The 19196-nt window shown below is 33.5% G+C and overlaps 1 protein-coding gene across 1 annotated transcript in view; it reads left to right on the top strand.

Moving 5' to 3' along the window:
- The window catches only part of LOC149416825 (luciferin 4-monooxygenase-like), a 38533-nt gene that overhangs the window by 14035 nt on the left and 5302 nt on the right, over window positions 1-19196 (top strand). The window contains exons 3-7 of the mRNA XM_089640648.1: window positions 1525-1732; window positions 2822-3017; window positions 3516-3632; window positions 17801-17975; window positions 18797-18937. Coding sequence (XP_089496774.1) covers window positions 1525-1732; window positions 2822-3017; window positions 3516-3632; window positions 17801-17975; window positions 18797-18937 — 837 coding nt within the window. The remainder of the gene's footprint in view (window positions 1-1524; window positions 1733-2821; window positions 3018-3515; window positions 3633-17800; window positions 17976-18796; window positions 18938-19196) is intronic.

Raw genomic sequence — 19196 nt, 5'->3', positions numbered from 1 at the left:
AGTCACTACTTTAGTACCCGAGGTAGTAGGTAGACCTGAAACAAATATAAAAACAATTTTAATACAAAATATCGCACACTCAATATTTCCTATATTTGACAAAGAGCCTTTCAAAAGGGCTTAGCTCAAAAAAGCGCGATTTTGCGCGGCTATTTCTTATGGAATTAGTTAGTTACATATATGCACTATATAGTATAATGAAAATTAATACAGGGACGGACTCATAAGTACATTAAAAAGGCACTCAAATTTAAATATATAAAAAAAAAAAAAATTTTGACAGAGTGATGTTTGTCGTTTTAAAAATGAATGACAGAGAATGTTAATTAATTTTTTCTGTAACGAAAAAAAATTGTTCTTACCTGTATTATCGCAATCCATCACAGTTAAAAGGGAAATATTAGCTTGAAATGAATAATGCACGTTTGGAAAGTTATAAGTTTAGGAGAGCGCCGAGAGCCGACACGTACACACTTGTTTACTATCGAATTCCGACTGATCAAAGTCGACTCCCGCGCTTCCAAGGAGGGGGGAGGGGATGTTATATTGTACATAGAACTGTTGACTCGCCAATTAAATAGATACCTTACCATTATATTGATTTTAAAAAAAATACTTTTGGCCGTCTAAATCATTAAAATCTACGTATGTGCAGCGTCTCTGACCAGCGCTTCATCCACGCACCATGACCACCATGAGGACACGCAGCATCCTCACTGGTCTACGCAGCTCCCGCTCAGCCGCCCACAAGGTCCGCCGCACCTTCGGCCTTTCCCGTCAGCACTGGAGTATTGATTCCCCAGATCGCCAGTGCCTGACAGTCATCGAGTCCCGGTCACCAGCGCCCGGCGTCGACTCACTGACGCGCTTGACCTGCCAACACAGTCATCATCCGGTGAATACATCTGTCCTACGTCAACTCTCGTTACGGCTACTCTGACTCAATAAACACTGTGACCTTCACGATCGACTTTTATTTCGTGCCTCTCACCTGATCCCCAAAAAGTAAAAAGCAAAAAGTAAAAATAAAAAAGTAAAAGCTAAAATTAAAAAATGTAAAGTTAAAAGTTTTGACAAAGGGCGCCAACATTCTATTCGGGCCAGGGGCCGTTTAGCTCAGGGCCGCCCTGTTTGTAGTTTTACGTGTGTATGTTTTTCCACTATTTTTTTACCTTGTATAATGTTATGTTTTACTTCTTTTATTTCGCTTTATAATTTACCTCTTGTTATATTTTGATACGCTGTATAATGTGACCTTAGAACGGGGTACGCCAGTAAGGTCACATTATTTTTAACAGTTTTAAAGAATTATAAAACAAATAAATAAATAAGAGAATGGCGTATCAGGTGTTTTTTACCTATCGCTGACCTCTCATGTCGGGACATTATAATCATATATCTGTACATAACCCCGGACCTAACTATATCGGTGGTAGCCACAAATACGTTCGAATATGCATAAATTTGCAGATATCATAAAGAAATTCATCACCAAAGAATATATGATGAGAATTTTTATTACAGATTAACATCACCACCGGATTCACGGAGACCCACGGATCGGCTCGACTCCGCGGCATTCGACTGGCACAGGAGTTCATCAGACGCGGGATAGGCCTGGGAGACGTGGTGATGATTTGCGGGAATAACACCGATTTAATCACCGCACCAGTACTGGCCTCTCTCTTCCTGGGAGCTCCCATCATGCCGCTGCCCGTCACCATGGTCCATGGTACTACATCCCAGGCAGGATTGGACTGCCTCCATTACTATTTGTGAATTACTATCCGAATTTTACATTACCGCCAAAACTATTATGTGTCACAAATATTCGTGACGTCACGTCGCACAGACGTGTAGTATATATCTCTATGAAGAAAGTTGGTAAAAAGCTGGAAACATTTACTTTGTTAAAAACACAAAAAATATGTATATTTTGAAAGCTCGATATTTACCATATCACACAGCGCACAATTTAATAATACTACTCTCTCTCTGGCATGCTACCTTACCGGTAAACAGTCTTATCGCAGTCGTTGCGTGGATCGCTTTTGTTTGTTCTCGTCATTGGTGTTTTTTACATTAAAGTTATGAGAATGTTTTTACTAGAGGTACAAAAAAATCTTTTGGATATATAAGTAGATGGAAATTGTTATATTTATAACACTTATGCCCTTGAGTGTTACATTTTTATGGTACCGTAGAAATGGTTATCTCTGATAAGAATATTTTTATTAAAAACACTGTTTTGCGCCATTTTTTTAAGATCACTTTAAATTCTGCGTTGTCAAAAATTAATTTCTTAAAATCGTGATTTCATTAAAGTCTTACATTCTAAAACTTTAAATCCTTTCAAAAATAAACACATTATGTCATAACACTTCCATATAATTATTGTCTGTCTTGGCAACAGTAGGATACCCACATTTTTTTTCACGAATTCATACAAAAACATCCTTTTGAATTTAATTGTCGAAGTTGAATTTAATATGCGGTTGGTAAAAAAAAATACAAAATAATGCCTCTAAAAGGCAATATTATTGGCCAACTTTTGAGCTAAAATACTTCACAGTGCGCCGGTCAACGTTTCTAGGCAGTCCCAGTTCTCGATGACAGCGTTGTTAATAGCCAGTAGCGGAACCTACTTTATAAAACCATCAGCGATATACGAGTCGTAACCCGTTTCAGATGGTTTAAAAAATATTTTTAATTGTAAATATGTGCATTTTTAGTCCGACAAACAGAATCAGATGAATGAATGATACCGACTTATTCATCATTTGTAAAAATACCTTATCAATTTCTTTATGAATTCTTTCAGGGGAGATCAAAGCTATGGTGACTATGGGATTGCCAAAAATTATCTTCTGCGACGCAGTTATTGCTACCGTGTTTAAAGGGGTTTTGAAGGAAATGGAGATAGATACTGAAATCGTCATCTTAGGAGAATCTCCAAGTGCTGACTTTACACCGATATCTGATCTATTGAAGGCGACAGGGACTGAAGAAGACTTCCAGTGAGTATATTCAAAGCCATTCCTTCTAATAGATACTTAGGCAGGAAATAGTGCCACATGAACATACTGTATTCATTCACCAACACAATCCACACATTACCGCAAGCGATCGACATACACAAACAACGAACGCTCAGCGCTATTTCCAGCCTTACAATTCTTACATAAATAATACAATGCAATTTAATGCTGGTATAAACAGATCGCGACACTGTGGCAAACAAGACTTTCAGTGGCTCAATGTAATCTCAGGATAGGGACTCCTAAAGGTGCCTGATCGAAGCATTAATACGTTTCAGTAAAACATGATACTTATGCTATATAATCCACAAACGAGTAGACCTAGAGTAAACATGTAAACCATACGTATTGTATTAAAGTATTATCGATAGAAGCAACGCCATCTTTAGTTTCCACGACACTTTCGAATGGAATAGATAGATTTGTTCTGAAATTATGGTCAAAGCTATGCTAAATGTCGTAATTTTTTATTTACAGAGTGGTTGAGTTTGATCCAACAACAATAGCGTTCATCGTTGGATCAAGTGGAACTACTGGGCTACCGAAGGGAATCTGTTTGAGTCACCGGGCTATTTCACTCAATATCATGCTTCCGTAAGTATCATTACTATATTTTAAAATAATACCTCACTTAATTTAACCAGTGATTCCTTACATTCTTTCCAGTGGACTAATGACTATTAACTTAGACTTGAATGTAATATTTTTCAAGTACATTTTACAGAAACCAAACTTTACAATGTAATTAACATAATTTCTCAAACGCTCGATTCGTTAATAATAATTGGTGAATTTTTTGGTCATAATATTCTGCTCAATAATTATGACTTGATTTATTACCAAAAGGTAGTTGGTTGAAAGCGTCCTAGATGAGGAATTATTTGATAACGCTATTCGGTTTGCAGAAATGATAAGTATATCTATCGCACTGGTAAATCAACTGGCGGAGGATGATAGGGATATCAATCGCTCTTGGAAATCAAATACTGAGTATATTTGTACAACTGTCAATGCATCAACATACAATCATTATTGTTGTAACATCCACATGTGCTGCGTTTAATTACCTAGCGTCGGTCAGAAATTAACATAGTTAAAGATCAGCACTACTTCCTAGTCATACAAACACAATTTCCAATTTCCTAAACAATCCGTTTTCCGAATAACAAGTTTTTGATCATTGGCGACTATAATATGCCCAATATATATTTTTTTACATTTACCCCATACAGGACGTTTTGAGGAAAATAATTTTCTTCAGGACTTATGTCATCTTTGGAAATCCTGTGTGTAGGATATTTTTAAGGAAAGAAGGTAAGGAAGTGCTGAAAAGGAAACGGAATGAGTAGTGGGTAGGAATCTAGGGATTAGTGTGTACAGGAGTGAAGGACGTATGAATGTATTCCTCCCGCTGCTGTGCAGGAGGATGGATCAAGATTGACATGTTGGAGAGGTCCCCAAACCAACTGCTCTCGATCTGGCCCGCCACGCATCTGATGGCCTGGCGCATCTTGAACACCCCTCCCTCGATGAACCCGGGCACCCCTGCTAAATCACCAAACGTAGCGAAATACTTGGGGTGACCTATGGCAGAGGTGTTGGTTATCCAAAAAATGGTTTCCGGGGCGGCGTTATCCAAACCCGCCTCAAAATGGTGCACGGAATGATCAAAAAATGTCAACTTACACAGACAACTTACACAGTCAACTTACACAGACAGTTCGCTAGCATTATTTAACTGCTTATATTTTGCAAATTTAACCCAATTTAATCAGTTACCCAACAATTGTGGATGAATTTTTGACCACTTCTATGTAACACTCCAACTAATGTGTCATTTGCCGATCACACATTAGTTAAAGAGGACGCTCATCATAAATCATTGCACATCATAATCATCATAAATTGTAGAACTAGAATTTTCATCGACTAAAGCAACCCTCTTAACTTCTCGTAAAATAAAAAAAAAATCCACAAAACAGAATATGCAGACAGTAATGAGCGCTAAAAGAAACCGACTAGTCCACCGTTATAAATTCACTGCATGCATGTAAATACTATGTCAAATTCGTTTTACGTTATAATTGAACTGCGTTTATTCCCAAGAAAATTGTGAAATCTGAAAAATATCCACAATGGTACACGGCAGCCTTGATAAAAATCGAAAAATTAAAGTACTTTAGATCATAGAAGCGTTATCAGAACCCTCTCATTTCCCTTGTTTCGCAAAAAGCAAAAACGGTGGCTTCAGCGGCTTACAAAAACTACATTTCTACGATAGAATCCGGTAGACAGAAAAATATTAAAGAACATGTTACTATGACATTTGTCAAAGTAAATCTACCATCCCCGATGGTATGATTAACGATGAAAAAACTGCTAACAACTGCTAACTGCTAACTCGTAAAGGAGTAGTCAACTAATTTGTGAGTAATTCAGCATTTTGGAAGTGTATTCTCGAATGTTCAACCTGCTCACACAAGCAATGCCATTGACTGTCTTAACTCAAATAGCGTAACTAACTCAACCGAGATCAATGGACACATCACATTTAAATACCTCAAGTCTATTAATATCAAAAATGGACCAGGGGATGATCAACTTCCAGGGATGTTTATAAATTATTATAGTTATTGTCACCCCCCATATTTTCTATTTTCTAACTATCGCTATCTGAAGGAATATTTTCCGACAAGCGGAAAACAGTATTGACCACTCCAATTTTAAAAAATGTCAGTATAAATGATATCTCGAACTTTATCAAAATTATCGATTCCAAGCAAATATTGGTAAAAGGTTTAAGATCAATTATAATCTGCTATCTCACCTTCACTCTTAAATAATCAATATGGCTTCGTGAAATATCGCTCCACAACTTCAAACCTTTCATTTTTTACTATTTTTGATCACGGTCAAATGAATAGATGATAAAGTAGATGCCATTTATACGGACTATTCCAAAGCATTTGGCCGTGTTAATCACTATAATCTTTTATACAAGTTGTTAGGTCTACGAATTCAAGGTGAAATCTATAGATGCATCCAGTGGCGGATTAACCCTAAGGCAAAGTAGTCACGTGCCTAGGGGCGCCAGTTACAAAGGGGCGCCGGCGGGCGCCCCTAGAATTAAAAAAAAAATATATATAAACTTAATTTTGTAAGTAAGTATGCACCTGCTTACACAATATAAAAGATTATTTACTTCTGTAGAGATGCAGAGCTTCCAAAGCATACTCGCCTTCTTGATTATTCCTCCATGCCTCCATCGCATGATTTTTTGATAGAAGACCGCTCGCTCGTGGATTCGTTCGCGGGCGTTGCTAGATTGCAGGGCAAAGGGCGCAGCGGGGGCAGGGGCTAATATGTTTATATAAAATTACTAGCGAGTTCCCGGCATGCGTTGCAATGCCATTAAATAAATACATTGTTTCCAGCGACCCCACCCCCCTCTCACACTGTACCCACTCCCTCCTCCACCCCCCCCCCTTCCAGCGAACCCGCCCCCCCCAAAATACGGTACCCATTACCCCCTCCACCTTTTCCCACCCGTTCCCGCGAAAATGTCATTCTCAAATTTTTACATTTTCTATTAAAAAATAATTATTTGTAATAATTATTTGTATGAAAAATAGATAGCTTTATAAATAAATAGCCTTTATGTTATTCTGATGTATCAGCTACATTATTGTAAAGTTTTATTAAAATCCATTCAGTAGTTTTTGCGTGAAAGAGTAACAAACATACATATATCCATCCATACAAACTTTTGCGTTTATAATATTAGTAAGGATTCTTAATAAACTTCTTACCACTAATTGTCTCAGCAATATAATTCAAAACCACATAAATAAAGTAATATTTAACAAAAATAAAACATTCTCGACCAACTTATTATACAAAGAAACTAAAATACTTAATATACGTAAATTATTTATATTACAAACTTTGAAATATGTCTTTAAAAACAAAAATAATTTAGAAATAAATGAAAACAGAATGAGCAAAAGAATAAATAATATATTTTACACCCCACAAACCAATACTAAATTATTGCAGACACATAGCAGTTTCATTGGTCCTCGTACATTTAACCTTCTACCACTACAAACTCAAATGACAAATAAAATGATAAATATGTAAAAGAGGTAAAATTATGGTTGCATAATGTAGATATTGAAACGCTTTTTCTATAAATTTATCCATCCTTCTACAACTCACTTTCTGTAACTTTCTATACTGTAGTACAATATGTTTTCTGTTTATTTATTTTTTATAATAACTAAAAAAAAAAAAAAACTCAAAATCTGTCTGTTTTCTGTCTGTCATATTTTTATAATAGCTGAAAAAACCTTTTTCACTTATTCTACCTTTGTAATACTAACTTTTTATACTATGTTTTTTTAAGTCTATTTTATACTTTGGGTACTTGGAAACATAATATTTTGTTTTAATATTACCCACACTCAGGCAGTGCCTTAGTGGGTTTTCATTTCTTGTTTTCTTATTATGTTATTACATACAATTTGTTATTTTATATTATGTTATTATATACTATTTTCTATTATACATTATATGTACAAAGAAACGTGAATAAGTAAGGTTAAAAAAATAAATACATATATATACATATTAAAGTTCCTAATAGACATACCTAATTTAAGGAGTCAAAATATATTCCATATTGAAATAATTAATAACAATATTGCATACTTCAATCCACTGTCTCGAATGTGTCGTCTGTACAACACAGTTGAATGCGACCTTATAAATATATTCGCAAACAGTCTCGCACATTTTAAAAAACAAATTAACAATCTTCTACCATAATATGTCATGGAGAACAGTTATAATTTGTTAATAACAGTTATTAGCTTTATTATTCTCCTTTTTTTCTTCCTCATCTTTCTCTGTACACTCACTATATTTTATATTTCATGTTTTATATTCGTGTTTTATATTTCTTTTTGATTATTATTATTTCTGTTTTTTCTCACTACTAGCATCTTCGCCTAGTAACAACTGAACCTTGTTTACGCATGCTGTGAACATTTTTAACTGGAGTGTTAATATCTGTGCACATTCCCACGCAATAATATTAATGTAATAATTTAATAAGTTAACACTCTGTAAGTGTTTCAAACAATAAATAAATAAATCATTGATCCATTGGTTAACACTTGATGTTTTTCCTGAAAACTTTTCGAGTAAAAATCTTTCTGCTGTTTTTCCTAGATTTTTATTTTCACTACCCTTACTATTATTATTTTCAGAAAGTCTCGTATCATGTTTAATTTCGTCCAGGTATTGTTCACCAAATTGTAAATTCCCACCTTCATCTAAGTAAATTTTCCTCAAATTTAGTTAAAATTAAAACTTAAAGTTAAAACTCAAAAGTTAAGGTAATTCCTATATTTTTTTTACATTAACCCAACACAAGAGGCTCTGAGGAAAATAATTTCCCTCAGAGCCTCTGTCATTTTTGAAGATGCTGTGTGGAGGGTCTTTTTGAGGAGAGGAAGGAGTGAACGTGGGTCTTGAAGAGACCCATGTTGTAGGAAGGAGGAAACACAGAGCCCGGCAAATCGTTCCACAGCCGAGCTGTTGAACACAATAACGAGTCGTAGAAGCAACCCGTTTGACATTTGTCACATGACAAATGTCAACCGTGTACATATGTTGGGCGCGCGTTTGGTGTGTTTCCCGACTATGCACCGGTGCCGAGGGGATCAATGATGCTAGTTCCTTGGAGCATCTTCCATTGAAATACCGGTTAATAAATATTTTCCGTGTTTGATGTTTTTTCTTTAGAGAATTCTGAATTTTAGTAAGAACGTCCGTAGTTGTTATGGCGGTGTGTTTTCTTGCAAGTTTCAAATCATCAGGAATATCAAATAAATGTTCATCGGGTGACTCTATTGAAGTTATGCAGTTCACACCGGTTTTTCCACCCAATGCTGCTAACACTGTAAATGTGAATCGTAACTTTTCCATTTTTCTTCACTAAAAATATCGTTTTATAAGACAAATAAAACAATGCGTTGCTCTGAAGTACAAAGAAACGACATTTAAAGTTTATTTGTCGTCCTTTTTTATATTAAAAAATTACATTATTTTTATTAGTCACTCAGTCAGCCACATAGCGAGTACACAATGCTGTTCATAAATAAATGCTGTTTAAGTGTAACCAAGACAACACATAAGTGACATTTGAAAAGTGCATAAAATAAAATTCGTAATTTAAACACAAAGGGATCCTAGGCATTTCTAGGTAGGTACTTATTAGTGAGTACTTATTCCTTTACATAAATAATTGTTCATTTAATTTTTTTATGTTTTATTAACTATCCCTATTAATATTATAACTGCGTAAGTGTATATGTGTGTGTTTGTATAGGTATATGTTACTTCTTCATGCAAAAAAACTACTGAACCGATTGTGATGAAACTTGGTATGTAAAAAAAAGATAGCTGGCAGTGTTGCCAACGAGGGCGATATATCGCCATTTAGGCTACTCAGAACGAGAATCGGCGCTGAAAAAATCTAAAAGGCGACTGGTCGGGCTACTTCAGAGTCAAGTTAAAAACATAATTTTCACGTAAAAACATCAATTTTAAACAATTCTCTAGCCACCCCCCCCCCCTCCCACGAAATTTTTATTTTCACGTAAAATCCCACCTAACTACAAATTCGGCTACTTTAGGTACTTGTTAAAATTTATAATATGTGGTCGCTAGAGGGGCGCCGATGCTTGCCTAGGGCGCTCTCAACAGTTAATCCGCCTCTGGATGCATCGCACTACAAATCAGTGAACGGTACCAAATCACGGTTGTTAAGGGTTTAGCATCTAGTTTAATGGAGTCTCATGTGTGCCCCAGGGGTCACATCTCGAACCACCCTTATTTAGTATATGCGTAAGTGACATATATGTATGCTTTCATAATAGTTATTTCATGCTATACGCAGATAACATGAAATTTGCTAAACCCATATAGTTTGTATCCGATGAAACAGAATTGCAAAGTGATCTTGATCATTTGTGCGTATGCGTGAGTCAAATGTATTGTCCTTAAATATAACTAAGTGTCACACGGTTAACTTTAATAGAAATTAAATAAAATCATCTAACCTTAAAAATTGAACAATAAACCTTTCGATCTTTGTGTACATGTGAAATCTATGTGTTTACTTAGACAGCAAATTCATTTTTAATAAGCATATCAAAAAAATTATATCAAAATCCTACATATGCTTGGTTTCCTATTAAAAATAAGTCAAGTTTTCAAAGAGAGTCTAGAAATGTTGTTTTGTTGATTGGTATGGAGTATGCTTCTTTACATGGAATCCTTAATATAAGGTACACATAGATTTAGTAGAAACCATACAGAGTAATTTTTCGAAACATTTATAACAAAGATGCACGTTGTTAGATATCGTCCCTTAGCTTACAACACCGCTCAAGTCGAAAATTGGCGGTTTTCACATTTCAATGCCGATAGATAGAGCTGCTCATTGCGCGTCTAACCATTGGTCACATGATATAGATTTCAGTCAATTAGAAGCCTTAATTCAAAAAGTAGTAACAGCGCGCAAGTCGGTTAGCCTCTCAACACCACACAAGTCGTTAGTCTGTCATACATTTAATTATATTGTTTCTACATAATCTGCTAAATAATAAAATAGATGTCCCAAATTGCTTTCTGTCAATGTTCCAATGTTTGGAGGTTCTCATACAAGTTAGACGGCTAATTTGATTCAGTGCCTCGGCCTTGTGATCTATGTAGAAGGTTTTGGACAGTCACACTACGCTTTTTTATATAGAATGCAATAACACTAATAACGAAAATAACCCACCAATTACTCGCGCAATCACAACTTTTACCCCTAACGAAAAATTACGAAACATTTTTCATAATTCTTTGCTAAATGTAAAACTTACAATTTTTTTTTTTGGCGTGATAAATCATTCTAAAACTATTTTCACTTAATTGTCGTTAAAATTTTATTATTAGGTAGCATAATACAATTCGTGAGCTTCGTGTAGTTGTTCGTGAGCGTCGTGTACTTTTTGAATAGCTTCGTGTACTTATTCTTGAGATTCGTGTACTTATTGACTAGCTTCGTGTACCTATTCGTGAGCTTCGTGTACTTATTGAGTAGCTTCGTGTACTTATTTGTGAGCTTCCCAACACACAAAGTCTGCACAGTAAATGCAGATATAACAGTTTTTGCTATCTAATAATATATATTTTTAAATCAGTGGGTATTGGACGGTGGGTATTTAAATAAGATGTATTAACAAGGTAACTTGTTGACGTAACTACGGAGGATAGGCTCTTGCCGTGGTTAATTTATGTCAGACATTTTCACACAACATCTCCCTTTTTTGATAAATTTATATAATCTTCAATCAATATTATACTGGTCAAATTTTTATCTCTTTTCACAAATAAGTTTATACATTTCTAATTTTTACATTGTACTAGATTATAACATTAATTATAAAGGATGCCCGAGGGGTAAAGTGCGCTAACTTCTGGAGGTGATTCTACATTATGGTAGAAGTAATAAAGAAAAATAACTTTTTTCAAAAGCCACTGTTTATTTTCCCATACAAATATATTATTCCATAAAAAAATATTTATTTTCTAAGGCAAACAATTTTTTACCTAAAAACTGCCTTAAAACGTTGGAATTTTTGAAAAAAGTTTATTAATTTTTTTACTTGTACTATCGTATAGAATAACCCCCTGAAATTAGCGCACTTTACCCCGGACACCCTTTACATAAATTATAATAACATAAACATTATAACAAAATAAAATGCTATTTTTATTATTTATACCCTTTTAAACAATAAAATATAAATTAAATTATTAAATAAATAATAAATAAAATTATTAATGCCGGAATCTTCACAACTCTTCCCAAGTATACGTTATTGCTTGACTTGAGGTAGATGGAACCACAATATCAAAATTTTGAAAATACACTGCACTATTATTTTGATTTCTATTCATCATTACTGATGATTAACTATATTGTTATTCTCTTGTATTTCTTACTTATAATATCTTTATATTTGTCCCTTATTTATTTCCGTTTGACGTTTCAATTATATATGACCTCGTACTAAAATTTTACAAATCTTTTACTATTGCTGGCTCTCAATGACTAAGCATCTGGTTTTCTTTAAAAAACCACTTTATTCCCAAAACTCAAAGGTTTTAAATCCTGACTACCCTTATCTGTATATTTTTAATTTTGATTTAACGAATTTATTTTTTGTATTCTTTAAATTTGACTACTTTTAAGGTGAAGCAATACGTAGTAATACAAAATAATGTATTTTTGGACTGAACATTTGATCACCTACAAATATTTAGATGTTTTAATTAAATACAACGATTAGAATACATGTTATCCCATTAAACATTCGAGCATTTTTTTAAAGATTACGAAGTGTCAGGCCTATAAAAAATGGCTTTAAAGTTCAAAATGTTCTACTTACGAACCTATTATCGAATATGGTTTTATTGTATAGTGTGGAAAATTAATTTCTTTAGAAAATAATCGTAAAACATTTAAATATTTGTACCTGAACTTTGCAAAATTAAATAAAAGGCATTTTTAGGCCTTTTTTTCTTGCGTAAATCAAAACAGGCAGCTGGTGTTAAGAGGGAATTTATACCTTATCGCCATCTACATAAGGAGTGTTATTGTTAGCGGCCCGATTTCAAATGTTACATGACGTAACGCATCGCCTTCACTGACTTAGTTGACTGTAATGACATTTGTTTAAGCCTGAATCGTGTAAATAGCCCAAAACTACTCGAGCATTTTAACCTTAAAGCAATGAAAGTGAAACAGGCTGCGCATTTTTTCCTCAAGAATTGTGGTAATATGTCGCCTAAATGTTTATAAAAAGACGCACTAACCTGAAAGTTACCTGTCACAGGTTTTATCTATACACGGTGTCCGGAAACTCGTAGTACAAGCGGGAAACTGGAGAATCTACACCACATGGGGAACCCAAAAAAACATAAAGTTTTTTGATTTGAGCATTTTCAAAAAAAAAAAAACCAAAAAAAAAATATTTTTCGGCTATTTTAGGGTTAAAGTTTTTTCTGGTGTTTAGGGTTGAATAACAGATGTTTTAACCCTGCAGAGCAGAAATATTTTATGATTACACCGGGTTAAATGAAGGGTGATTTCAAAATAATGCTTGAAATCCGAGTTTCTTCATTTGTTTTACTTTCAAATAGTTTTAATTAGTTGGGTACTTTGATCTTCAGTAATAATTTATAAGAATTTGATTAAAAAAAAAAAAAAAAAAAAAAAAAAATCAACTTCAAACTCGATTTACTCGATAACGAAAGCTCAAATTAAAAAAAAATATACTACAAAATCGACTCCAAATGTGATGTAGATTCACCAGTTTCCCGCTTGTACTACGAGTTTCCGGACACCCTGTATAATATAGGTATGTACAAACAGTATTCGAATGCATGACACGTTGTGTCAATACAGTATTTCTTTTCAATTTGTAAAACTTTGTCCCCACTAGTTTCTTTTTAATTCCTTCTATTTTTTGTTCTGTTACTGCGATATTGTTAACTATGGTGGTGACATATAAATTAATATCGTTTTCAAAATTTTACGTTTCTGTGTCTCACAGTGCTGACCTTGATAATGTATCTGCCAGCAGAAACTTTTACCAGGAATATATTCTAAAACAAGAACATTTTTTAAAAATATTGCATCACCTTTGTAATCTGTCTGGTGTATCATATATTAACGATTTTTAAATAAAGAAATTAATGGTTTATTATCAGTTACAATTATCTTGACGAATTTTATGACATACACATAAGATTGTAAATTTATATTTCAATTTGCGCTTATCTAATCTGTGCTGATGTAAGCGTTTTTGAAGCAAACTCTCCTGGTCTCGTTCAGAAGCAAATGCTCTTGCAAGATATCATAAGATAATGTAATCTTGCAATAAATTATTTTAGATAATGTCATTGGTTAGTCTTTATCATATTGTGTTAAAATTCGTTCTGCATTAAATATATTTTTCAATTGATTGAAAGACTTTTCGTAATGTCCATCCCATATGAAATCTGTTATTTTATTGTCTAAATAAATTTGTTTTTCTGGCATGTTTTTGACAAAATGACTTAAATAATTGACCATTCCTAAAAACCTTTGCAATTCTTTTTTATCTTGTGGTGACATCTTTTTCCCAACAGCACTTATTTGTACATAATCGGCTTTGATTCCTTCGTCACAAAATCAATGACATAGAAATATAATTTCATTGATATTAAATTTACATTCTCTCAGATTCATTTTTAAATTAATTTCCCGTAACTTGTTTTCATGACCCTCTTGATCTTTTCCGAAAGTTAAAATATCGTTAAAAATATTGTTACATCTTCGTAAGCGTTTGTAAAAATATCTTCCGACTGGGCTATTGAATGTACACAATTCTGCGGAATAGACCAGGATTGTGATGTTGCATCAAGATGAGATTTTTTTGTCCTTTCTTTAAATGGTTGGTAATGGATAGTGTGATCTTTGAAATACAGTTTTTAAAACTTTGGGATCTAAAAAATAATCTCTTTTCCATGGTGACTTACGAACTTACCCATTTAGTAAGTTTGTGATTCTTTTCTACAACATTTTGTTTTACTATTCCATGTACTCTTTACTGTTGAGCATCTGTGGACAGATGGCATGGATATATTGTATATGGTATACAAATAAGTCCCTAAAACACATCCATCGTATTGCGTTAATGAATTTTCAGTATTTTTATAGTTAACGAAATTTAATATATTTTATATTATAAGTCGACTTTTATGTGGTAAGTTTGGAAGGATACTTTTTGTTTTAGGTTAGTAAGGAAGATAAATACAAAAAAATAATATTAGGAAATAACTGAAAAGTTACTGGTTTTTCAGGTACAGCGATGGAACATATTGTCGTTTTAGTCATCAGCGGTGGGTTTGCGATTTTTACCCATTTTGACAAATTTTTAAACTTAGAATTATTTGACAACTAAATTTAAATACCATAAATGTTATTATTTGACATTTGTTTTCTGACTATAGTTTTGAATAAGTTCATTCTTGTTTTTTTTTTATTAGGTAGGACATTATATGTAGGTACAGGGTGTCACAAAATATAGTGTCGAGCTTTATGTATTCCGTGATTTTTTGTAGATTTTGAGTTATGATTTTTTTTCGTATTTTTTTGTCAAACCTTAACTTGCAAGAGATTATTAGTCACAGAAACGTGAATTATTGAATTAAAAACAATTATGGGCAAATCTGATGTCAGCGATTAATTGTTATGGTATTAACATACATAGGGGGTGATTTGGGTACCCCTAGGGGTGTTCTACCTCTGGATTTCCGCTTGACACTGTCTTTTGGAACACCCTGTATAATATAGCAGGATGAAATTAAAAATTTCTCTGTCGAGCAGTGGAGTATTCATATATGTTTTTTTTTTCAAATCTAATGAAAACATTTTTTGAATTGTTCAATGAAAATTTGAAATAATTTAAAAGTTTGGTTTATAGGAGTTATAACCGGAACTTTTAGAATTGTCATAAGTGCACTCTGTATGAGTGCTGAATGCAAATCCCCAAATCCCTATTCTATTTGTACGTCAGGTATGACCCAAAGTGCACCATATTTAAACGAACCCCGCTCTACCGGTAACTCCGTGGGGATTTAGGAGGTATTGGCTCTACCCTACATAAAATAAGGATTGTGGAAATTCTTTAAATACAGGGTTTTCCAATAAGAGGTGTTATTTTGATATTCAAAGAAACTTTTCCCGTAAAAGATCAACGGTTTCGTTGCTTTTGTGGCACGTAGTGCCGTCTTGTTGAATGAAAACGTTGTCCAGATCAATACCATCCAATTCCGGCCATAAAAAATCATTAATCATCTCTCGATAGCGCAATCCATTCACCGTAACTATTGCTCCAGCCTCATTTTCGAAAAAGAAAGGTCCAACGACGCTGCCGGACCACAAACCGCACCAAACAGTCACACTTTGAGGATAGAGAGGCTTTTCAACAATAACTCTTTTGTTTTCCGAGCCTCAGATGCGACAATTTTGCTTGTTGACGAAATCTCAGAGGTGGAAATGGGCCTCATCACTTTTTTTAAAAAATTTAATATATATAAATGGGTACAGGATATAATATGAGTACATAAAAAATATATTTACATTACAAAATATATTTATGTTCGCAATCTCACCAATGAAGAAACTGGTTCTTGTGCTTGGTGAGAGAGTTACACTAATTATAAGAAAAATAGAATACCATTATGCTATAAGTAAGTATATATATGATAGGAACAATATACAATAAAGAGACAAAATCTAAATACGGTAGAGATGAGTATAGACTGATTATAAATATCAATTAATGAAAAAAAAACAGGCAATTATTTAGTAAATTATTTCTGAAAGAGTAACTTCAGTTTTAGTTTAAGTATGTTAATATCCTTTAATTTCTTTATTTCAATCGGAAGGTTGTTGAAATACTTTATTCCTAAAATCACTCAAGATGATTTTTCGATGGAATTCTAATAATTAATAATAGTGAATTTCATTTTAGTTGTTGAAGCGTGTATCGTGTACCATTTTTATTAATGGCGTAGTTTCTAATTGTCAAATGTTAAAAAATGACGGCTTCAAAAGTAACATCTACCGAAATAGCGGGCTATTCAAAATAACACTGTTATCACAAAATCTGTCGCACACAAACAAAACTGAACTTCTAAAATTTTGTCCAGTACAAGCAACACCTATAAACATAAATGTTAACTTTAATAACAATCATATCGAACCTTCCCAAACTTGTTCACTGCTGGGAATACAACTAGATGCAAATGTAAACTGTAAAGAACATGTATCTAAAGTTGTTGCAAAAATCAGTAGCTTTTTTTTTGTTCTAGGCACCCTTAAAAATATCTTAAACATCGAGTCAGTAATCACCGCATACTATGGATACGTATACTCAATGATAAAATACTGAATAGTTTTTTGGGGAAACTCAGTAAACGCCAAAGATGTTTTTATCATCCAAAAGAGGTGCCTACGAAAAATTACAAACTCTGATCACCGGGATTCATGTAGACCAATTTTTAAAAATCTTAAACTTCTGACAGTGACGGACATATATATGATGGAGTTATGCCTGTTAGTACGATCATCTCCAGAAAAGTTCCCACAAAAAAACTCAACACATAAACACGCTACAAGGTTCACAGAAAACCTATTAATCCCAAAAGCAAACAAAACTATTTTTCAAAAAGGACCACACTACATGGCCATTAAAATATATCACAACCTTCCACGTAGCATCAAACAAATAACCGACACACTTAAATTTAAATCAACACTAAAAACATTTATTTTAAACAAATGTCACTACACCTTGAATGAATACCTTACATGAATTAAATACCTCTGTTTTTTTTTATTTTTTATTTACTGTTATTTATTTATATTTATTTGTTAATATGTAATTGTTGGGTTATGTGATATAATGTGTATTTGTTGGGTTAGCTGGAAGAAATAGGATGTAACCTATAAGTTATACCCTTTGTACTCTTTTTGTGCAATAAGTATTTTTTTGAATTTTTAATTTTTGAATTGAACACCTCTTATTTAAACCCTATATTATGTTCGTTTTTCCGACATATTTGCTATGTTTAGTATTGCATTTTTGCAGGACTCCAAAGGACGAATGGGAACAACCTACATCAAAGATGTTTTTTTCATCTCCTCTCTTCTGGCTTACGGGAGTGTATAGTTATATTATGTCCTTCACGAGAGGAGTCATTCGTCTCTATACGCCTCTCACGATTACAGCTAAAATTGCTTTCGACTGTATTACTCGTTATAAGGTGAGTTTTCTTAGAAAAAAAACCCTTAGTGCACCATTTTAACGCCAAAAAGTAATGATGCCCTTCAATTGCAAAAAGTGTTAAATTTGACAATGTCTCATTACAAAATTAAATACGTACTACTAATTTCTAAAATATAAGGTAAGCATTAAAAATAATTTCGAGACATAGCTTATACAAACACAAGTCACTGAAGAAATAATGGTTTTATTATTTTAACCATGATCGATGCCCTGTCCCTTGTTGCTACTACTCTTATATTTATTTAATACATACTCGGAAATATTTATTTAATACAGAAATTATTTAACATATGTAAAACTTTTAATTGTTCAACTATGAAGAATTCCCGATTATTTATGATCGTCGGGCAGCTTTGGACATAGGCCCTTTTCAAATGTCTCCATTTTGGCCGATTCTTGGCTCTCGCCCATTATCTCCTTATACGAGTATCTTCAACACATCTCTTGATCGACCTCTGTTCTCTTTTCCCAATCAAGGAATTGCAACGGTCTTCTCTGTTGGTATTGCGAGGTGTCCACCACAATTCCTCCCATAGATAATATAAACGAGGGAGATAGGCCGTGAACTGTTATTTCTACACAATTACTATTCTATTACCTACTGTCCTTCTGTAATCTTTCTTGGTTTCTATAATCGGTGAAAAAGGCCCACACCCTTCTGATTACCGGTCAGGTGCACTAATCCACTGTGCTACGGCAATCAGAAGGGTTTATTTTTTGCCGGAAGATTTTTCAATTTATATTTGTGTTTCAGGTCAATAATTACTGCATATAATAATTTTTTTTCTTATTTTCCAGCCTGAATACGTGATGCTGAATCCTAATGCAGTCACTGAAGCCATAAACCACCCAGAATTTGAGAGTTGCGACTTCTCTGACATAACAATATTCGCGTGCATCGGTAGTGTTTTATCGCATGATAAAATACTCAAAATACAGGTAAGAATACATATAGAAATTAATTGTAGAAATTAAATAACCAAATATTCGAAACGATCTCTTGGAGATAATGAGGAATTCCATTCAAATGTTATTTACAGTTACTCAGTCCAACTCAGACGCCAATTCATAAAATAAAAAGCCTTTTTGTAAAACTCTTTAAAACGAATACAATTTGCAAACATCGATGATTCTGAATAAAAAAATAGTTTTGCGACAAATCAAATTGTGGCAATTACTCAAATAGTATTTTTAAGAC

Source organism: Hesperophylax consimilis, chromosome 16, assembly GCF_061612785.1.
Source record: "Hesperophylax consimilis isolate HC1 chromosome 16, BYU_Hcon_1.0, whole genome shotgun sequence".
NCBI classification, from domain to species: domain Eukaryota; kingdom Metazoa; phylum Arthropoda; class Insecta; order Trichoptera; family Limnephilidae; genus Hesperophylax; species Hesperophylax consimilis.
The sequence above is the reverse complement of the archived record's forward strand: the minus strand, read 5'-3'. Positions and strand labels throughout refer to the sequence as shown.